The sequence below is a fragment of the Platalea leucorodia genome (genome assembly GCF_965183815.1).
Source record: "Platalea leucorodia genome assembly, chromosome: 3".
Lineage (NCBI taxonomy): Eukaryota > Metazoa > Chordata > Aves > Pelecaniformes > Threskiornithidae > Platalea > Platalea leucorodia.
This window is the reverse complement of record NC_138825.1, coordinates 66,106,355-66,123,265: the sequence shown is the minus strand read 5'-3', so window position 1 is coordinate 66,123,265 and position 16,911 is coordinate 66,106,355. Positions and strand designations below refer to the sequence as shown.

The window sequence follows — 16,911 nt, the reverse complement described above, 5'->3', positions numbered from 1 at the left end:
CATTAAAATATTGTGCTTTCCTGATGAAGCTGATATTTTAAAAAATACATCACTATAAAATGCTCAGAGCAATTTTCAAGAAGAAAGGAATGACAGAGAACAGATGAACAGTATCAAAAAAATTCTTATTGTGGCTGTTGCATCTACTTCAGACTCCAGATCACCAGCAGATTTACACGTACGCACAGCTAAGCGTACACATTTCCATAGTGTTGGTGGCACACATTGTCCAACAAGAGCTGAACTGCACTTCAGTGCTCCACAAAACCATACAGGAGGGCAGAAATGGCCAAAGTCAGCTCACATGTGCAGTACTTAAGTAGACTGAATTATACCTGACACAAATTTGTACCATTTTCTAAACTTTTTTTTTTCTGTCTGTAAAAATGAGATGTGTAGGTTTGTATAAAAATGGTGTTACAGAAGGTATCCAGAATCAACATCTATGTAAGTATTTAACTAACACAGATAGTTTGATCAGGCCAAATAATTCATCTGTCCTCCCCTTTGTGAAATTAAATCTTTGTTTGCATAGCTAATACCCTCCTGAGTAGCCATAAGTCCCATCCTTTGTGTATCAGTGGCCTTTAGGAAATGTTTAATCAGTTTGCAAGAGTGCATAGATACAATTCCACAACAACCCTCTGTGTGCCATGTACAAAAGTCACGTATATAAAAATATAAGTTGTGCCCCTGAAAACAAATGCTAAGGAAGTGTTCCTACATAATTCTTCTCTCTTTTTTGTAATCATTTTTCTCTCTTTAAACATTTTTTAAGTGGCAAGATGAAATTTGTTTGCTTTTCTGAAGGCGGAAAATCACTGAGGATTTTACTCTAATCTTTAACTTTATACAAAACTAAATAAATTACTGATTTCAAAATATGATTTCTAAAATTATAATATCCTTTATACTTCATCGTAAAAATAAAGAACATAAAACTATTCTGAAAAATTAGTCAATGTATTTCTGAGCTAAAATCGTGTTTTAGCTTCAACCAACCACAATTTTTTTAAAAAAATAATAACTGTATGTGCAGTCAGGCAAAACATTTAAAAAGAAGTTCAGAAAATATAAATAATAAATAGTTCCGATAACTTTTTAGCAGAACAGCAGGTATCTACAACTTCCACTAAACTTAACATGGAAAGTATGATTCTGATACTACCATTTTGAAGCTCTCTCACTTGAAAGCAGAAAGCTAGGAATCCTGACATATATACTGTATTATTACAAGCAAATTCTGCTTTTCATGCAGATCTGTGAAAGCAGCTGTCACAAATTTCAAATGTGATTACAGATCAAGTACTTGAAGGCAGAAATGTGGACCTTGCAATTCATTCTGATAAAGTGCAGAAACCCACAATATTTCAGAATAACTATAGGTATTTCTCAGACATACACTGGAGATCACGTTAAATTGTCTGAGTCAATTTAAAATTTCGGGTTTACTGAATGCACTGGAGAAATATGACTGGCAATAATCCAAAAAATGGAATAGAATTGTATACTTAAAATCATTGATGGGTTCAAAGAAAGATAAAAATGAGGGCCAGAGTTATCTCACTATGCTATCTCAAGCAGTCTAGAACAATAACAGGAAGCTGCTCTTTTAGGAGGTCTTCAGTATATTGCTTCTGGGAAGGAGTGTGAGAACCATCTTTCCCCCAGCACTCTTAAGCTTTCAGTTCCAAACTGAAAGAAAAGTTAGAAAATGTGTTATAGGAAAACATATTTATGCATGTGGGTTTTGAAATCACCTTGGATCCTGCTGAACCTTGTGTAGATGTTGACACACTTTGATTAATTTTTAAATAAACTACAACATCCATCTCTTTTTTGATAATATTTGGCTTTTACACAGCTGAAGATAATGAAGTCTGTGCTCACGTGATGTAATGTGGCATAACCACTGCGGTCACCTCAAAAAAGGTGATTGGAATCAAATAAGAACCTGCTCCTTTATTTGAACAAACTTCACCATCTAATTATTTTTTAATCTAAAGTTACTCTCCGTTAAAAGAAATTAATGACATTCTTATATAAAAGTAGAAACTTGATGGAACATGGTTTTAGGCAGTTTTACTTAGTCTTTGCCAAAAATGTTTACGAACAGAAATAATTTTCAACCTCATTTTCTTAAGGGAGAGAGGACGTATGAGAAGAGAAAGAAAGGGGCTCTGTCACTGCGCGTGCTGGTTGTTAGGGCACGCCAGAATCAGATCCTGGGCACACATACACATACACTTGACTCATGTTTGTGAAGACAGACAAGAGGTCTTGTTTTCATTCCAGTAAGTATTGAAACAAATTTTGAAAGTGCAATAATTGATTTGAAGAGCAATCGTTATCTGAGCTCCTCTAAATTTGCTCGGTCAGAATTGCTCACCTTTGTCACGTGATGCTTTTCATGTTGTACAGGAATCTTAAACATTTGGCACCAATATGTTGTATCCTTGTCTGGCACAGGCACCTGTCTTAATGAAAAGGGCAAGAACACAATATTATAAAAGTCACATTACCCTGTCGCATAAGCCCAAAGCTTTGGCTGCTACCTTATTCCTATCTCCACATAAACCCAAAACCCAGAATAACTTACGTCTTTGTTTGTCAAGTCAAAGTATGGCAAAGAGGCAGATAAGACTTCTTCTTTCTCAGGATTCAGTAGACGTAGGCTCTTTGTACCACGATTAGACCCATGGTAATTTTGACCTGCTTCTCCCATGTCTTTGTGGTGGTAGGCCCATATTACCCGCACTGTGCTCTCCTGAAAAAAAAAAAAAAACAAACCAAAACAAAAAAAAGCCAAACAAACCAAAAAGTCCATAAGGAATAGGAACAATATCTTCCTTACATAGTTCACATAATTCCTATGATAGGTATGATGTAGGTGTTGCTGTATTTGAACAATGACAATGTATACTAGAGGAGCAGTCACCTACTTACGCAATTTTGCCGTTAAAATTAGTAGTGTTTTATGCTCATAGAGTTCATTGGAGATAGGCAGAAGTTGAATCTCTCTCTGATAGATTCCTTCATTAATGTCGTGAATTTAAATCATAATTGCAAAGAGCAGAACAGACTCATAAAGAGGTAACCAACTAAACGCATGAAAAAGGTTTTTCTAGAGCGGTCACTTATTTGGCCAGCAATCAGAAGGTTTCCCCCAAAAACATTTTTCAGACTCAGCTCTGTAAAGATGTGAATACCTTCAGTGAACTGCTGTTCTTACGTGCTAGGGAAGATAGACATTCAATTACAGAACAGATTTACATCTTAAAAATCAATCTGCAGCCACAGCACAGATCAATTCTCTGTAAACCATTCTCAGATTGCAATAATCACCCTTGAGACAAAGTACTCTAATAAATCCTGAAGTGTCCCAGAATGTTAAATTACACTGAGAATTTGGAGCAGGTGCTAAAACCATAGATCTATTGACTGCCTGGAAATCTGGCAGTTTATACAGCTGTGGTTTGCTTCCTGCATCTTTCAGCTCCTCATGTTGTTATTCTTGCGTATATTGTGAAAACATAGATAATGAAAATAATGTTGAACTACTGTAGCAATGCTTCCAAAATGAGTAGTAAACAAGCCAAAGCATCAAAAATCTTGCAAACCTCTCTAACCTATCTGTCATTTCCAATACAGAAGTCATCACCTTCATATAATTTAAAATTATGCTTAGGAAACAGTACAGCAGTCCCTAGGGCAACAGAAGAATTTAAACACAAAAAGTATTTTACCATGTTTTATCACAAAAATCTTCAACTTCTTAATTTTGAATGAAGAAATAAAACAAATACATACTTTAAATATATCCGCTCCAAACTTTTCAAAAAGTCTATCTTTAAGATCAATTACAAGTTAGTGTAAGACCTAAAAAGTGTTTCTCAAGTTGGCCTCTCTGGAATGATTGTAACTGTGGGATATGGGGCTTGATGGCCCAAGGGTACCTGTTTCAATCCTGTGTTCACTTGGTGTGTTAGAAATTAGAGAACACAATGCACTAAAGTAGAAGGACAAAGAAAGCTGAAATTAAAATATAAGAGCTTAATAAAACTAGCACAAGTATTTTACATGGTTAATTCAAGTTGACGAAACAGATGTTTTGGAAAGCAAATTTCTCTAATTTTGTTCTTTTACTAAGATGAGATTTTAATAACCAGCTTCATAACCACATATACATTTGGCCTGTAGTAATTACTTCATCTCTCTACATATAGGCAGAGCCTCTTACCGTTATGCTTTTGTCATTTGTATCACAAGTGTGCAGTTCTCTGCTAAAAGCCAATATTGTATGTGTGCTGTTTTCCATGGCATATTCCAGATGGTAATCCTGTTGAGGGTCCTTTTTAAGTACTCTGTTTTCATCTGTAAAATAATCCTGTCAAAAATAAAAGGTGGGCCATTATTAGGACCTAATATTAAATTAAAAATAAAACTTTATGTCCAATACTGAAGCCTCTTAAAACACATCTTTATGTAAAATGTTGAAGTATCATAGTTTTGTATCAAATGATAAATTTGAGGTGACACGGAACATTTTTTTGATTAAAACTCTTCAGGAAAGCAAGTCTCCTTGATAAGCTGCTTAAAGAATGTCTTGAGCAACTTTAATAACATGCTGCCTGTACGTAACCGCACAAATAAAGGCTGTACCCAACAACCAAGAAGCCTAATTTATCATGACTGGGGTGTCATGAACTTCAGGGGAAATTACAGAGAACGAATTTCACTTAGTAGTCACATCAACACAACTTTTTCTTTCTTTTTTCTTCCCCACAAAAAGCAAACCTCTTGAATGAACAACGACTAGAACCAGAAACCCTACGGCTTAACTAGCACAGAAAGTGCTCAGTTCACACAAAAGGTGTTGGGTTGAGTTTGGGTTGGGGGTTTGGGGGCGGGGGGAGCTGTTTGTAAGAAAGACGCTCCCCGTCTGGGGTTCAGCAGAGGCACGGTACAATGGAGGAGCATCTGCAGCAATGCCGGGTCATTAACCTCCTCACCCCGAATTCCTGTGGCCCCACGCAGCTGGGACCCAGCTCTCCCTCCCCTTCCACCCCAGCCACCTGGAAAGGGCTCACCACCACCTCAGATGCACCTCCTCAGGTCGCCCTCCTTTGAGGTTTAGACTGTTTCTGCCCAGTTTGGGATGGGGAGGGGGGCTTTTAACTAATAGATAATATTTCTCATGCCAAACAGGCTACAGGCAGACACCATTAATCGTGCAGCACCCTTGCAGAATAATGCAGCTCCGGCTCTTCCTAGAAGGCGTTTACTTCTGTAGCTATTTGCACCTCCATTAACTTTTAGAGAGATTTCTAGCTTTTCCCTTTTGTTAAAGTGGAGGTAACCAAGCTGAAAGACCGTAAAATGTTACGTCCAAGTATTTTGATACCAGCAAAAGTACCTGATACCTTATTAATTCACTAAAGGATCATTTAGGAGCTGTAATCTTAAGCTTAACCCCACCCTAGAAATCTGTGTGTGTGCAAGAGACCACATGCACACCAGTCAGAGTTCACAAGCTGGTCTGCCTTTTATAGATGCACAACTAACTGCATGCCCAAACATTTCATTAAGGTATATTAATTTGAATGAAAATTTGTATAAAATTCTCTCAGTCATGATGCAGTTTCAAGGAAGAAAAGGGTAAAAAGCTGACTATTTTTTATCAGTATGAAAATATTCAGATTTAATTCTGTCTTACCAAAGCTACTGAAACAGTTTGGATTTTTTCAGTTCTGGAACAAATCTAAATTTCAAAAATTTTGAAAGGTACCAAAAAGAGCCCTTCTTTTTCCTGTCAGCGCTTCTCATGACTACAAATGAATAAGTAGATATGTGAAAGAATACACACATGGAAAAATAATCACCAAAAAAGCAAAAGAGGAGTCTGGGACTTGAAGTTGTATGCTGAAAGAAAGGGAACTGATGAGTTATGTTTGTTTAGAGAAAGAATTTTGGATTTGCTTTTCCAGAGGGAAATAATGGGCCTGTTCTGGGATGGTACTTGAAGACGGGTACTTCATGGGATCCAAACGCTTCACTTTAACCCTGCAACAGAGCTTGGAAAGAGGCAGTGTACATCTACATGCAATACCATCCCTGCTCTGAAAACACTCCTCTCTGGAATCTCTGCTTCCATCTTAAAAATAGTAAGGACTTGTCTGGACGAGAAATGTAACCTTGTGAACATCAGCTTTTATTAAAGTGTGATGTCTTTGCTGAAATGTTACATTAAATTGGAGGAAGGCACCCTTGTATTAGAATAATCACCCACACATTGAATTATTAGGAATACAAATTCAACAATAGCTTTTCCTCATGTAAACAGGTTGAAAGTCTTTGCCTGAAACCGCGGTAAAGGAAAGCTCAGAAATGTGAAGCTAAGTTAGGTGTGCATGCTGAAATATTTTGCTGGTAAACTTCACCATTTCTTAACAAGTCTACAGGACACAGCCGTAACCAAAAATACCTCTTGTAATATAGCTCTAACTTCCATGAGCCTGCGGGGAGAATGCAAAAATAACTCGAAGAAGTTGTGCAATTAAGGTATTAGCTCAGATGTGCCTTGATAACGTGATTGTCAGTGTAATTATTTCACTTGCCTGGATGACAGTCAAAGACAGGTCACAGCTCTGGCTCACTGCGAGGGGCTCATGCTGTGGCTCCCAGTGAATGCTTTGGGGAAGGTGGTCCCAAAGGCCAGGCCCCAGGAGAGGACCACTGCGGGCGCTCTCAGCGCTGCCTGCCCGGGCGCTCGCTGCCTACCCCTGCTGTCAATGCTGAGCCGCACCTCGCTCAGCGACTCACCTTAAATTATTTTGTGGGTAGATGCTAATCTGACCGACTAATGTTAATCTTTCCCATGTGAAAATTTCTGTGAAGTAATGAATTCCTTGTCCCTACTTACTTTCTCTGCCTGATACAGGCCACCTTGAAACAGCCCTTGAATAGCAGGGTGCTGAGAATACCTGGGAAGCAAATTTATGTAGTGCCCAGGAAGACAGAGATGTCCATTTATTCCCCAAATCCTACAACTCCACTGAGTGCAGTGGGACTGCCCCAGAGGAATCAAGTGTGAGTACGCTTGCCAGGAGCTATTTAGGAGTTAGCGAACTGCCTCCATTACTATTTTTATTTCCTTTGTTGAAAATCATCCAGGTGTTCATCACAAAAATAAAATCAAATAATGTAACAAAAAAAATTTCTGAACAGCTCAGGATTTGATTGCTCAACCTCTCACATGAAAAAGGTTTGTTTAGCAGTTTTAAAACAAAACAAGGCCACATTGCCAAGGAAACATACTGATCTCTTTCTGTTCACAGAGAAGATTTTAAGTCAAACTATGAAGACTTCGCTCAATTTACTCATCAGAGCTTAAAAGCCTTTAAGACACGTGTTTGTGTACAAAACGTAATGAACAAAAGGAGGTTATAAAAAATGAAGACACATTGACAAACTGCAATGCTGCATCTTTTTCAGCAGCATCTTGGAAAAGTAAGAAAAAGTTAGTTGTAGATATATCTATATAGATATATGTCTGTATCTTTATACATCTCCTATGTGTCCTTTCAGAGTAGAAAAATAAATTAAAGTCCTGCTCCTATGGTACAAATGCAACCAAAACCACTACATTTGGACAGGCTACACTCCATTTAAGTCCTTGTGTCTAGCCAAAGGAGGAAGCTGGGTACCTCTGAAGGCCTTTGAAAAGTGACTTATATGGCCAAAAGACAGCACAGAGGATGGATCCACCAGAGGCCAGAGAGGGGACGTTAGGCATCTGGGCTTCAGCTGAACTGAGGATATCTAAATACAGTTCAAAAGTCTCTCGGGGCCAGCCTACAGAACTCACAAGTTTCACTCATTTAATTCTGTAGAGAAAGGAGTGTGACATTTTCATGAACAGAATTACAGTGCTTCGATAACTATCACAGATGGTCTGAAATGTGCCTTGTATTGGAAGAATTTATTCTTCCTACCGAGTGGGAAAAGGCTCTAATGTGGCGACCTCTTTTACACAGATTTGGTTTTGCCATCCCATACAGTTAGCTAGAAAGCCTGTGTCCTTTGTAGGACAGATTATACTGATGTAAGTCCCCATGAATTTCATGGAGTCCCAGCAGAGATGTGCAATAATTATTGAGTCCTTAAAACTGAATTTCTGAAACACTCACAGCACAAACCTGACAACACGGATTTATGTACTGATTCGGCACTTGCATCCTGATTCTTCAGTTTCTTATACACACAAAAGTATATATCATACGTTAAATGAAAATAAAGTTTTAAAGTTTCACACAAACTTTACAGAAGTGTAAGCATTCTAGAAAGAGAAGATAAGGGTGAAACTACTATATTTTTCTAGCATGACTATCTTATTTTGGTTATTTAAATAGTGTGTGTTTGTTTTAACATTTTCAGAAGTGTTATTGGTCATGCTACATAATAACAAAGATGTTATTTTTATTTCAGAATTTGCTTATGCAAACTGTTTACATGTGAAACATTTAAAGTTTCTGTACTCCCTTTGATAATATTGCATAAAATGGCATTTTAAACTCTGGACTAAGTTGTGCAATCGGTCAAATAATTAGATATCTCCTTCCTCACATTACCTAGAAGTTTAAACAACATATGGAAAATGAAGAATCTTCCTGACAGTACAAATTATTTTATGTTCTTTTCCAGATGTGAAGCCGATCATGTTATACTGTTTTTCAGATCCCATTAACCTCTCTCTTTCTTAAAAAAAATGTTTTGCAGCATATATGGTTTCTGATTGCTGCTCTACAACCAGTCAGGGAGAATGATTCCTTAAGGATGTGAAAAGAGGCTGGTTTCTCCTTCAAGAATGTAAGCACAGCTGCAGAGGGAAGCCTGACCCCGAAAGTACCACCAGCTGTCATCGCAGACTTGAACAGGTGTTTATGGGACTCCCTCCCCAGATCTTTACAATGTACAAGATTGTTTTGTTTATGACATCCATTTCCCATCCTAAATTATATACAGCACCTTTCAACCTCAAGAAGCATAAAATGACTCTCAAACTGTGGCCCCGTCCAGCAATCGCCTTGTGGACTCAAGCTTGCGAGCAGCTCTGCAGCCGGGATTTATGCACGTTGCCCTTCTCTAACCGGGAGATCGCTTCCATTTCAGCAGCAATTTAACACTTACAAGCAAGTAAAGGGACAAGCCAGGAATGGGAAATGAGGGGAAAAACAAGCTGTGTTGCAACTAGTCCTCACCTATGGTCTGTAGCCAACCCATGGAGTTTTGAACATCCCCAAGCTACGAAACTGATGTCTAAGACCAAGGCTGAAGACAAGTTTGGCAAAAGGAATCGGGAAGTTGTAAGCAAGATGAAAGTTGGCACAGGAGGGGATCTATCTGAGTATAAATAGGATGGATAAATTGCTACAGTACGCAAAAGAACTGACCAAAACATTTGTTTGAAACAAGCACCAAGCTATGCCTTTCTGGGTTTCAAAAAAAAAAAAAAAAACCAAAAAAAAACCCTGTGGTTAACATTTCTCTTTTATTGTTGCATTCAACTTAGATGGAATCCTGCTGCTCATGGTTCCAGCACACACTGGATGTTACCACCAAAAAGGAGCTGCTTTTACATTGTATTTGGCAAGAAGCAAACAGAGCATGAGTTTACAAACAAGCAAACCAAACTTTTTTGCAACCTCAAATAAATTTCAGCTTGAGTTTCAGGCAAAGATCTTACTATGTTCTTATGTTAGGGAAAAACAGAGCCCACCCACAGAAAACTAACACGAAGCAGGAGTCTGAAAGCACCACTGCCCAGTATAAGAATACCTTGAGAGCATTCCAGTTGACTGATCCAATCTTGGGATTGGCCCCAAATGAAAAAATATCCACAGAAAGGGTACAGCGATAGCAATCAAGCAGTTGCAAGAAGTTCCTAAAGTAACTGGGATCGGGAAGTTCAGCTGCTGCCCTATGAGCAGTCTGTTTGTAATTAATTTACGGATTGATTTATTTATTTTTACCTAAACTGCAGATTAGTATGAAGTGATTCACTTCTTGCTAGGAAGCCTGGATCTCACTCATGCAGGCAGTTCCGAGAAGCTATACACAATTCCCGGTACAATTCCAATTAAACTGAATTACACTGGAGTAAATGTGGCTTATTTACTTCAGGTGTACTACTAACTTCTTCAACAAGGACAGAAAATTTTTATCTATACCAAATAATTGTGGGCGTGTCTGTATTTTAAATGCAGACATACACATATACATAAAGACACGCATTTTCCACTTGTGTATTTACAGAAACAGATAACGCATGTATGTGTGTGTACATGTACATATATTTTCTTTGCAAAAAGAGGGTGTGTATTTTTTAAACATGAAACACAGTTATTTACTTAGACACATGTCTTTTCTCATTCAAACTGCAAGTCATTTGAATACACTTCAGTGTATTTCTTACATCTAGTTAAACGCTGCCCGGGGCAGCTTCCCAGTAGCCTACAGCAGGCAGTGACACCCCTCGGTTTCTGTGGCATTCCTGGGAGATATAAAAATATCGCTTTCTCCACACACAAATGAAAAACACTGAAATGTGGAGAGCTCTAACTTGCCACACAAAGGTGTAAGAAGCACAAGCAGTTAGAAGTTGAAATACGACATCGCCTATCAGCATGGATAATTTGACTTTGCAGCAGAGTCCCAAGGACCTATCTGAGTCTTTACATCAAGAATAAATGTTGATTTAAGAGGTTATATTCCAGTTATATCAGAAGCTATAAAGCTAGATTAAAGGCTGTCCTAACACAAACAGACTAGATAAAACATGTAGCAATGTGTTTTAAGGGGAAGAAAACCTCTAAGTAGGAGATACTGCGTGATCCAATCTCAACTATACTTTATCACAAGGAACATTCCTTACACTGGAGCCACATTTAACCAGTACAAGTTTTCTTGGTTTAATTACTTTAATTACTTCAATTATGAGGAAGTTTTAAAAACACTTACGGGATTTTTGAGCACAATTATTAGTGATGCTTGTTCCCAAAATCTCTATATGTGCCTTCAAAAATCTCCCCTCTCCCTCTCCTACTCCTAAGATACTTGTTTATATCAAGAATGAAATCATTTGCCCATTATTTTAAGCCTTTGCATCACTCATGGTGGCTACATTTCCATCCTGCCCCAGGTACTTATTTTTGGGGACTGGTAAGAAAATTTCATTTTCTTGGTGTTCCCAATATCCAAAGGGCAAGACAAAATACCATAAAGATCAAAAAACCTTGTGAAACAGCCCCCCCCCCCAAGCCTGCAAAATACAAGAGCTACAGAATTCTTCTCATCTTTTGTTCACCAACTGTTGCTTCCTTGTCCTAACTATTGTACCTCTGAAAGGGAACTACAAAGCACCCAGCCAGTGGAGATGTACACTGGAGTGTCTCTTTATGCCCCACATCGAAGCCAAGAGGGACTCATTAGTCATCTGGAGATTTTGCCCCAATGCCCAAAGGCATGAAATACCTCCAACAAAGCCCAAGTGAGATATGTCAGTGTGGCACTCACTTTGCATCTTTCTCTTGGTGCCTTTCAAGTTGTTTTCTAAACACTTCTTTTGTTGCTGTTGGCATGAGTGCACTTAAAAGCAGCATAGTTAAGTACAGAGAATGCTCACTGTTTTCTGTCCTTTAAAATCTCTTCCAAGTACTTCCCTATGAGCAATTAAGCTAACTCTATGGGATACATTTGATAACAGATATTCTTTAGTTTGGGTGACAGTTAACAAGCAAGGCTGTAATGAATAATAAAGTACTTTTTAGTGACACACAGTCCCTATTCACCCTGAGTAGGGACTATTTTTGTGCAAGTTCAACAGAAGATTCGAACAATGCAACCCTCTTGTATAACTTGCACAAAATAGGCATTCATCAAGGAGGATTACTCTCCCCAAAATGGGGCTCTCAGCAGCTACGTGCTGTGGGTGGGGATGCACAGTTCCAGACAGGGGTGGAGACCAAGGAAAAGGCATGGGTCTAGCATGAAAATGCATGCTGTGTCAATTCATAAGCACAAAAGAGATGCATTTAAAAAAAAAAAAAAAAAAGAGAAAGAAAAAAAAAAGGAGGAAAGAAAACTAGATGCAAAAGCTGAGGCTGCCCCAAGAACTTTTATGAAGAGTAACACATGCTGCAAGTGACCATGGCAATATTTCAAGGTAACATTTTGCTAAGTATGAACTCTCCTTTCAAGTACACCCTACCCCTGTAGAGACAAAGGCAACTCCCAGCTTTCCAACACCAGCCCCCATTGGTATCTTCTACTCGGTATCAAACACGCTCACCCAAACCCCGCATAATCTGCCACTCTGTCACCACCGCAGGGCTCTCAGTAACATGCCAGAATAATTTGTTCACTGATGTCCTTTTTTTTCTCCCTCTGCTTGGTAGAGATGTGTCCCTCATGACAATACAGTAAAGCTATGCGTGTATGTATATATGTATTCATGCTATGATCTCTACATCCTCCCCAAATATGTCTAGGTTCCCATTCCAAACACTGGACTTCTGAAATGTTAGGATAGTAAATGTATAATTCTCTGATCATTCAATGCTCTCCAAAAAACTGCTCTGGTACACCAGGAAGGTTTATTTTTCTTCTCTCATGACATTGAAACACTTTTCACCTTGATATATTTAGAGAGAACTAAACCTCGGACTTTCAAATCATCTTAGCCTTTGCTTATTATGCCAGACACCCTTTTAGCTTAAATACAGCTCAAACACGGAAAAGCAAGCCAAAACAAATAACTCATTACACCCAAGTTCAGGATACACCTAAAAACTGAGAAAGTAAAACCCAGTCTTGGATATCCAGAACTTTGAGTCACCAGATTTTTTCAAGGAAAGCACTGCCTGCTGATGGTGGGAACAGCATCTACTTGCTCTGAGAGGACGAAGAATAAATGCCAGAGGAAATGTTTTCTCTCTTCTCTGGAAACTATCTGGAAGTTTTCCTCTACCTCAATACACCGATCTTCCACAGACTAAGGAGGATCTGCTTTTACCTTTACTGACAGCTATAATCTAACTACCTGGACATGTTTGCTCTCAGAAGAGGACTCTTTCCTCCAAGAACACTTTCTATTTTTAAAGGAGGAGAGAGAATTTAAGGGGGAGGGGGAAGAGGCTAAATTCTCCCAAGAGACTAGCAATTTCAATGCCCACTTGAAAGGCTATAAAGGTGTTTCAGAACATCTTCTGAAAATCAGGCCACGAACAAGCATCTCAAAACTTTCAAAGAAACCAAAAAATGACCCTTGTAAGAGTTTAGACCACGATGCACATTTTCCGACTGTTGATCATGGAATAAAAACATATTTCTAAAACCGAAAAGAAAAGTAAGTTCTTTCATTATAGGGTGTACATATTTTATAGAGTGCAGCTAGGCATAAAACCACATACTTTCAAGGGTACTATCTATGAAAAATTCTTTTTTAGTAGTAAATACTGTAAATGATGATGATGTACACTTAACACAGAACGTGTTTGTAAAATATTGACTGTATTTGTGTGTCCAGTAAAGGGAAGAATTAGATATTATCGAAGTAGCATTCTAGAACAAGTTATTCATTTTATAGCAATCCCTGCTGACTGGCCAGAAGAAGCTTTTGCACAAATTTTGTTTCTCCATCATCTTTGTTCCTGGCCTTTCCTTGTTGGTGCAAGTATGGAAATATTTAACAGAGCAACTTTTTAAAAAGACGTCATTCCAGTTTAGAAAGAAACCTTGCTGCCTAGAACTGAAGAAAAAATGAAGATGGAGAAAACCTCAAGCTGCAAGCAAGCTTGACAGAAGTGCTTCTTCTGTGCCTTACCTACTCAAAAGTGCAACAAAATAACTCATAGCACTTAGCGTAGCAGATGTTCACTGCTAAATTAGTGTTTCAGGAAAAACATCAGGTGCTCTGTAACAGGAGGTGCTTGCTACAGTCCTTTCCCTTCCCTATTTGTCATGGGATGCCAGTGAATAAAATCTTTGGAAGAAGAATGTAATTTGTATGAAGGCATTTTTAAAGGATGCTGAAAACCTGTGAGAGGTGCTGAAAAGAGCCACAAAAGAGCTTTGAGTGCTGGGGAAAACGTCCTGCAGTGGGATGCTTAAAGAGCTCAATCTATTTATTTTATGCAAAAGAAAATTGAGGAGTGATTTGATTGCAGCATATAAATAACTTTATGGAGGCGGGATGGGGGGGAGTAGCCTTTTTAATACAGTAGAAAAAATACATAGCTGGAATCTGAAACCAGATAAACTAATACTGGAAATCAGGAATAGCAAAGACTCACCATTGCCAAAAACTATCAAGGGAAGCGATGGATCCTCTGTCACTGGATGTCTTTACACTAGCTTTGGATGCCTTTCTAAAAGTCTTGCTTTACCCTAACAGGATCTATGAACTAACCAAGCACAAAGTTTGTATTTCTTTTAATGGTTAATAGGTGTATCTTCTGAAATGTAAGGCTCCAGCAAGCCTTACATTCTGTGAGCTAAGAGCTCATTGCTTAATAACCAGAATCGTTATTTTTTTATTATTGTTAGTCATTTATTTACACTGAGGTTTTTGGAAAAATTATCTTCATTTTGAAATATGGAGGAAAAAATATTCTGAAAATCATCAGTATGAAACTAGATAAAACAAATAGTTGCCTAAAGTTCACACAGGTAACTAATAGGAAAAAAAAAAGGAAATATTTATGCTAAAAACTCCCTTTTTCTAGAAAAGCTTTGATTTTATGAAATCTTGGTAAATATTAGGAGAAGCATATTAAGCATTTAGTTTTCTTATGATGAAATGTTGGTAAAAATTCATATTCTTAAAGCAAAATCTCACAAAATTTAAGCAGCAGCTTCAAAGATCAACTAGTTCTAACACAACAAAGAAAAGACAGCTTCTCCTAGACCATATACTAACAACTGGGTGTTGCTCTGCTCTTGAATCGCCTCTTTAAAAGTTATTATTCAGGCGACGGGGGGAACAAGTTGTCATGCCGGGCCTGATTCCCCTTTCACTCACCCGTGGGACATGGTGTCCCTGCTCCCCCAGCCCCAGAGCAACTGCTGCAGGCTGGATCTCAGGTCATGAGAGGGGACCAAAGGTGCGGGTCCCTCCCCCTCTCACAGCTCCTACCCCACCAGCTACCAGTGCCTCTTGGAGGGGATGCTTCGCTGGAAGCACCAATGGAGCCCATGTCCCGCACTCCTGTTCCCAGCTGTAGCCCTGGCAATATCTACACAACTGCAGAAACATACCTAGAGAATTACGCCGATAGAGTTGGGCTTCTCTGAGGTTGCTTTACCAGACCAAGGACAAGTACCAGGAGTTACCAGCGGTTACTCTGTAAGTAAGTCCTTTTCAATATCTGGGTCAAAACACCTCCAGGTGAGGAGAGGAGGAACAGCAAGGACATGAGCAGCACCGGCTGTGCCCCAGCCGAGGAGTACGTCAGCAGGCTGGGAAGCTAGCGGGATCGTGCCCCCGTGCCGGTGGGATTACAAAGGGGAAGCTCAGGCGGCACCAGGACATCCAAGCTCCATCATTTATTGGCAGGGTGAGGGAAAAGGTGCCGCACCTCGCTGGGAGACACTCTGCCATCCCTCCCCTCTCCTCCTCGGGTCTAGGCGCGGAGACCGGCAGGGAGAGAGTGCCCAAGGAGAGAGAAAAGGGCTGTTGCATTTTCTGGATAAAGAGGAAGGAAACCTGACACCTTTGACGAAACCCATGTAGAAGTTTAGAGGGAAGGTTGGCAGGGTGCGGACCGAAAAGGAAGAGCTCCTCCGGGGGGAGAGGACGGCAGAACAACAGCAATAACCAAAAAGCTGGAAGGAAGAGGCAAAAAGGTACGGAGATGAGGGGCGAGGAGGCTGCAAAGGAAAGAGGGGCAGGGAAAGAGGGGCGCCCCGAGAGAGAAACAGCGGGGAAGGTGGGCGGACAAAGAGGAGCCGGGACGCGGGGCGGGGAGCGGGGTGCCGGCAGCGCTCTCCCCCGGCAGGGGAAGGAGCCGGGCCTTACCTGCAGGTAGGGCTGGCCCCTCTCCACGCCCCCCACCACGATGTCGGCCGAGGCCATGCCGCCGCTGGCCGAGAGCCCGAAGCCCACGTAGCCGCGGGTGCGCACCTCCAGGCGGAAGGCGAGGGCGCTGCCGCGGCGGCCCCAGCGCAGGCGGTAGGCGGCCGCCCCGTCCAGCACCGCGCTGTGCGGGTAGCTCCGGGCCGGCGGCGGCCCGGCGGCGGCACACAGCAGCCCGCCCAGCACCAGCGCCCAGGGGCGCAGCCGCCGCATCCTCCCGCCGCGCACCGGCGGCCGCCTCTGCCTGTGCCCGGGCGCGGGTGCGCGTGTGTCTGCGGGTGTGCGTGCGTGCGGGTGTGTGTCTGCGTGTGTGCGCGCGGAGAAGGGGGGCCGGGTGCCCCGGTCACCCCGCCCCCGCTGCGGGCGGCCCCGTGCCGGCCGGCCCCGTCGGGGCAGCGCGCCCTCGGCAGCCGCTTTGTTGGCTCCCCGCCCCGGCCCGGCGCTGGCGGCCGCCCCCGGTTCCCCCGCGCCGCCCGTCGGGGCCGGGCTGGGCCGAGCCCCCGCCGCGCCGGCAGCACCTGCCGTGCGCCGGCCGCGGCTGCCGGGGGCTTCCCGGGGAGCCGCTCGGAGTTCGCCTTAGCGAGCGAAAATCCTCCTCCCGGCGGGGAAGCGGAGCGGAGGCGGCGGACGGGGCTCTGCCGCTGCTCGCTGGGGACGCCCCGGCCCCGCGGGAGCTCTGACTCCGGTGGAAGAAAAGTCCGCGGGAGGAAGCCTGGCGGCAAACGAGCGCTTTCCAGCTCGCAGCCGCTTCTTCACTGAGTGCGAGAGCGCGGCGCCGC

At 41.4% G+C, this 16,911-nt stretch overlaps 1 protein-coding gene across 1 annotated transcript in view; it reads right to left on the bottom strand.

Moving 5' to 3' along the window:
* MOXD1 (monooxygenase DBH like 1) overlaps positions 1–16,345 on the bottom strand; it is a gene marked incomplete at its 5' end in the record, with an annotated part of 50,831 nt that extends 34,486 nt beyond the window's left edge. The window contains 4 exons of the mRNA XM_082305445.1: positions 2,390–2,473; positions 2,600–2,767; positions 4,241–4,387; positions 16,076–16,345. Of these exons, the coding sequence (XP_082161571.1) occupies positions 2,390–2,473; positions 2,600–2,767; positions 4,241–4,387; positions 16,076–16,345 (669 nt within the window). The remainder of the gene's footprint in view (positions 1–2,389; positions 2,474–2,599; positions 2,768–4,240; positions 4,388–16,075) is intronic.
* Positions 16,346–16,911: the final 566 nt, after the last annotated feature.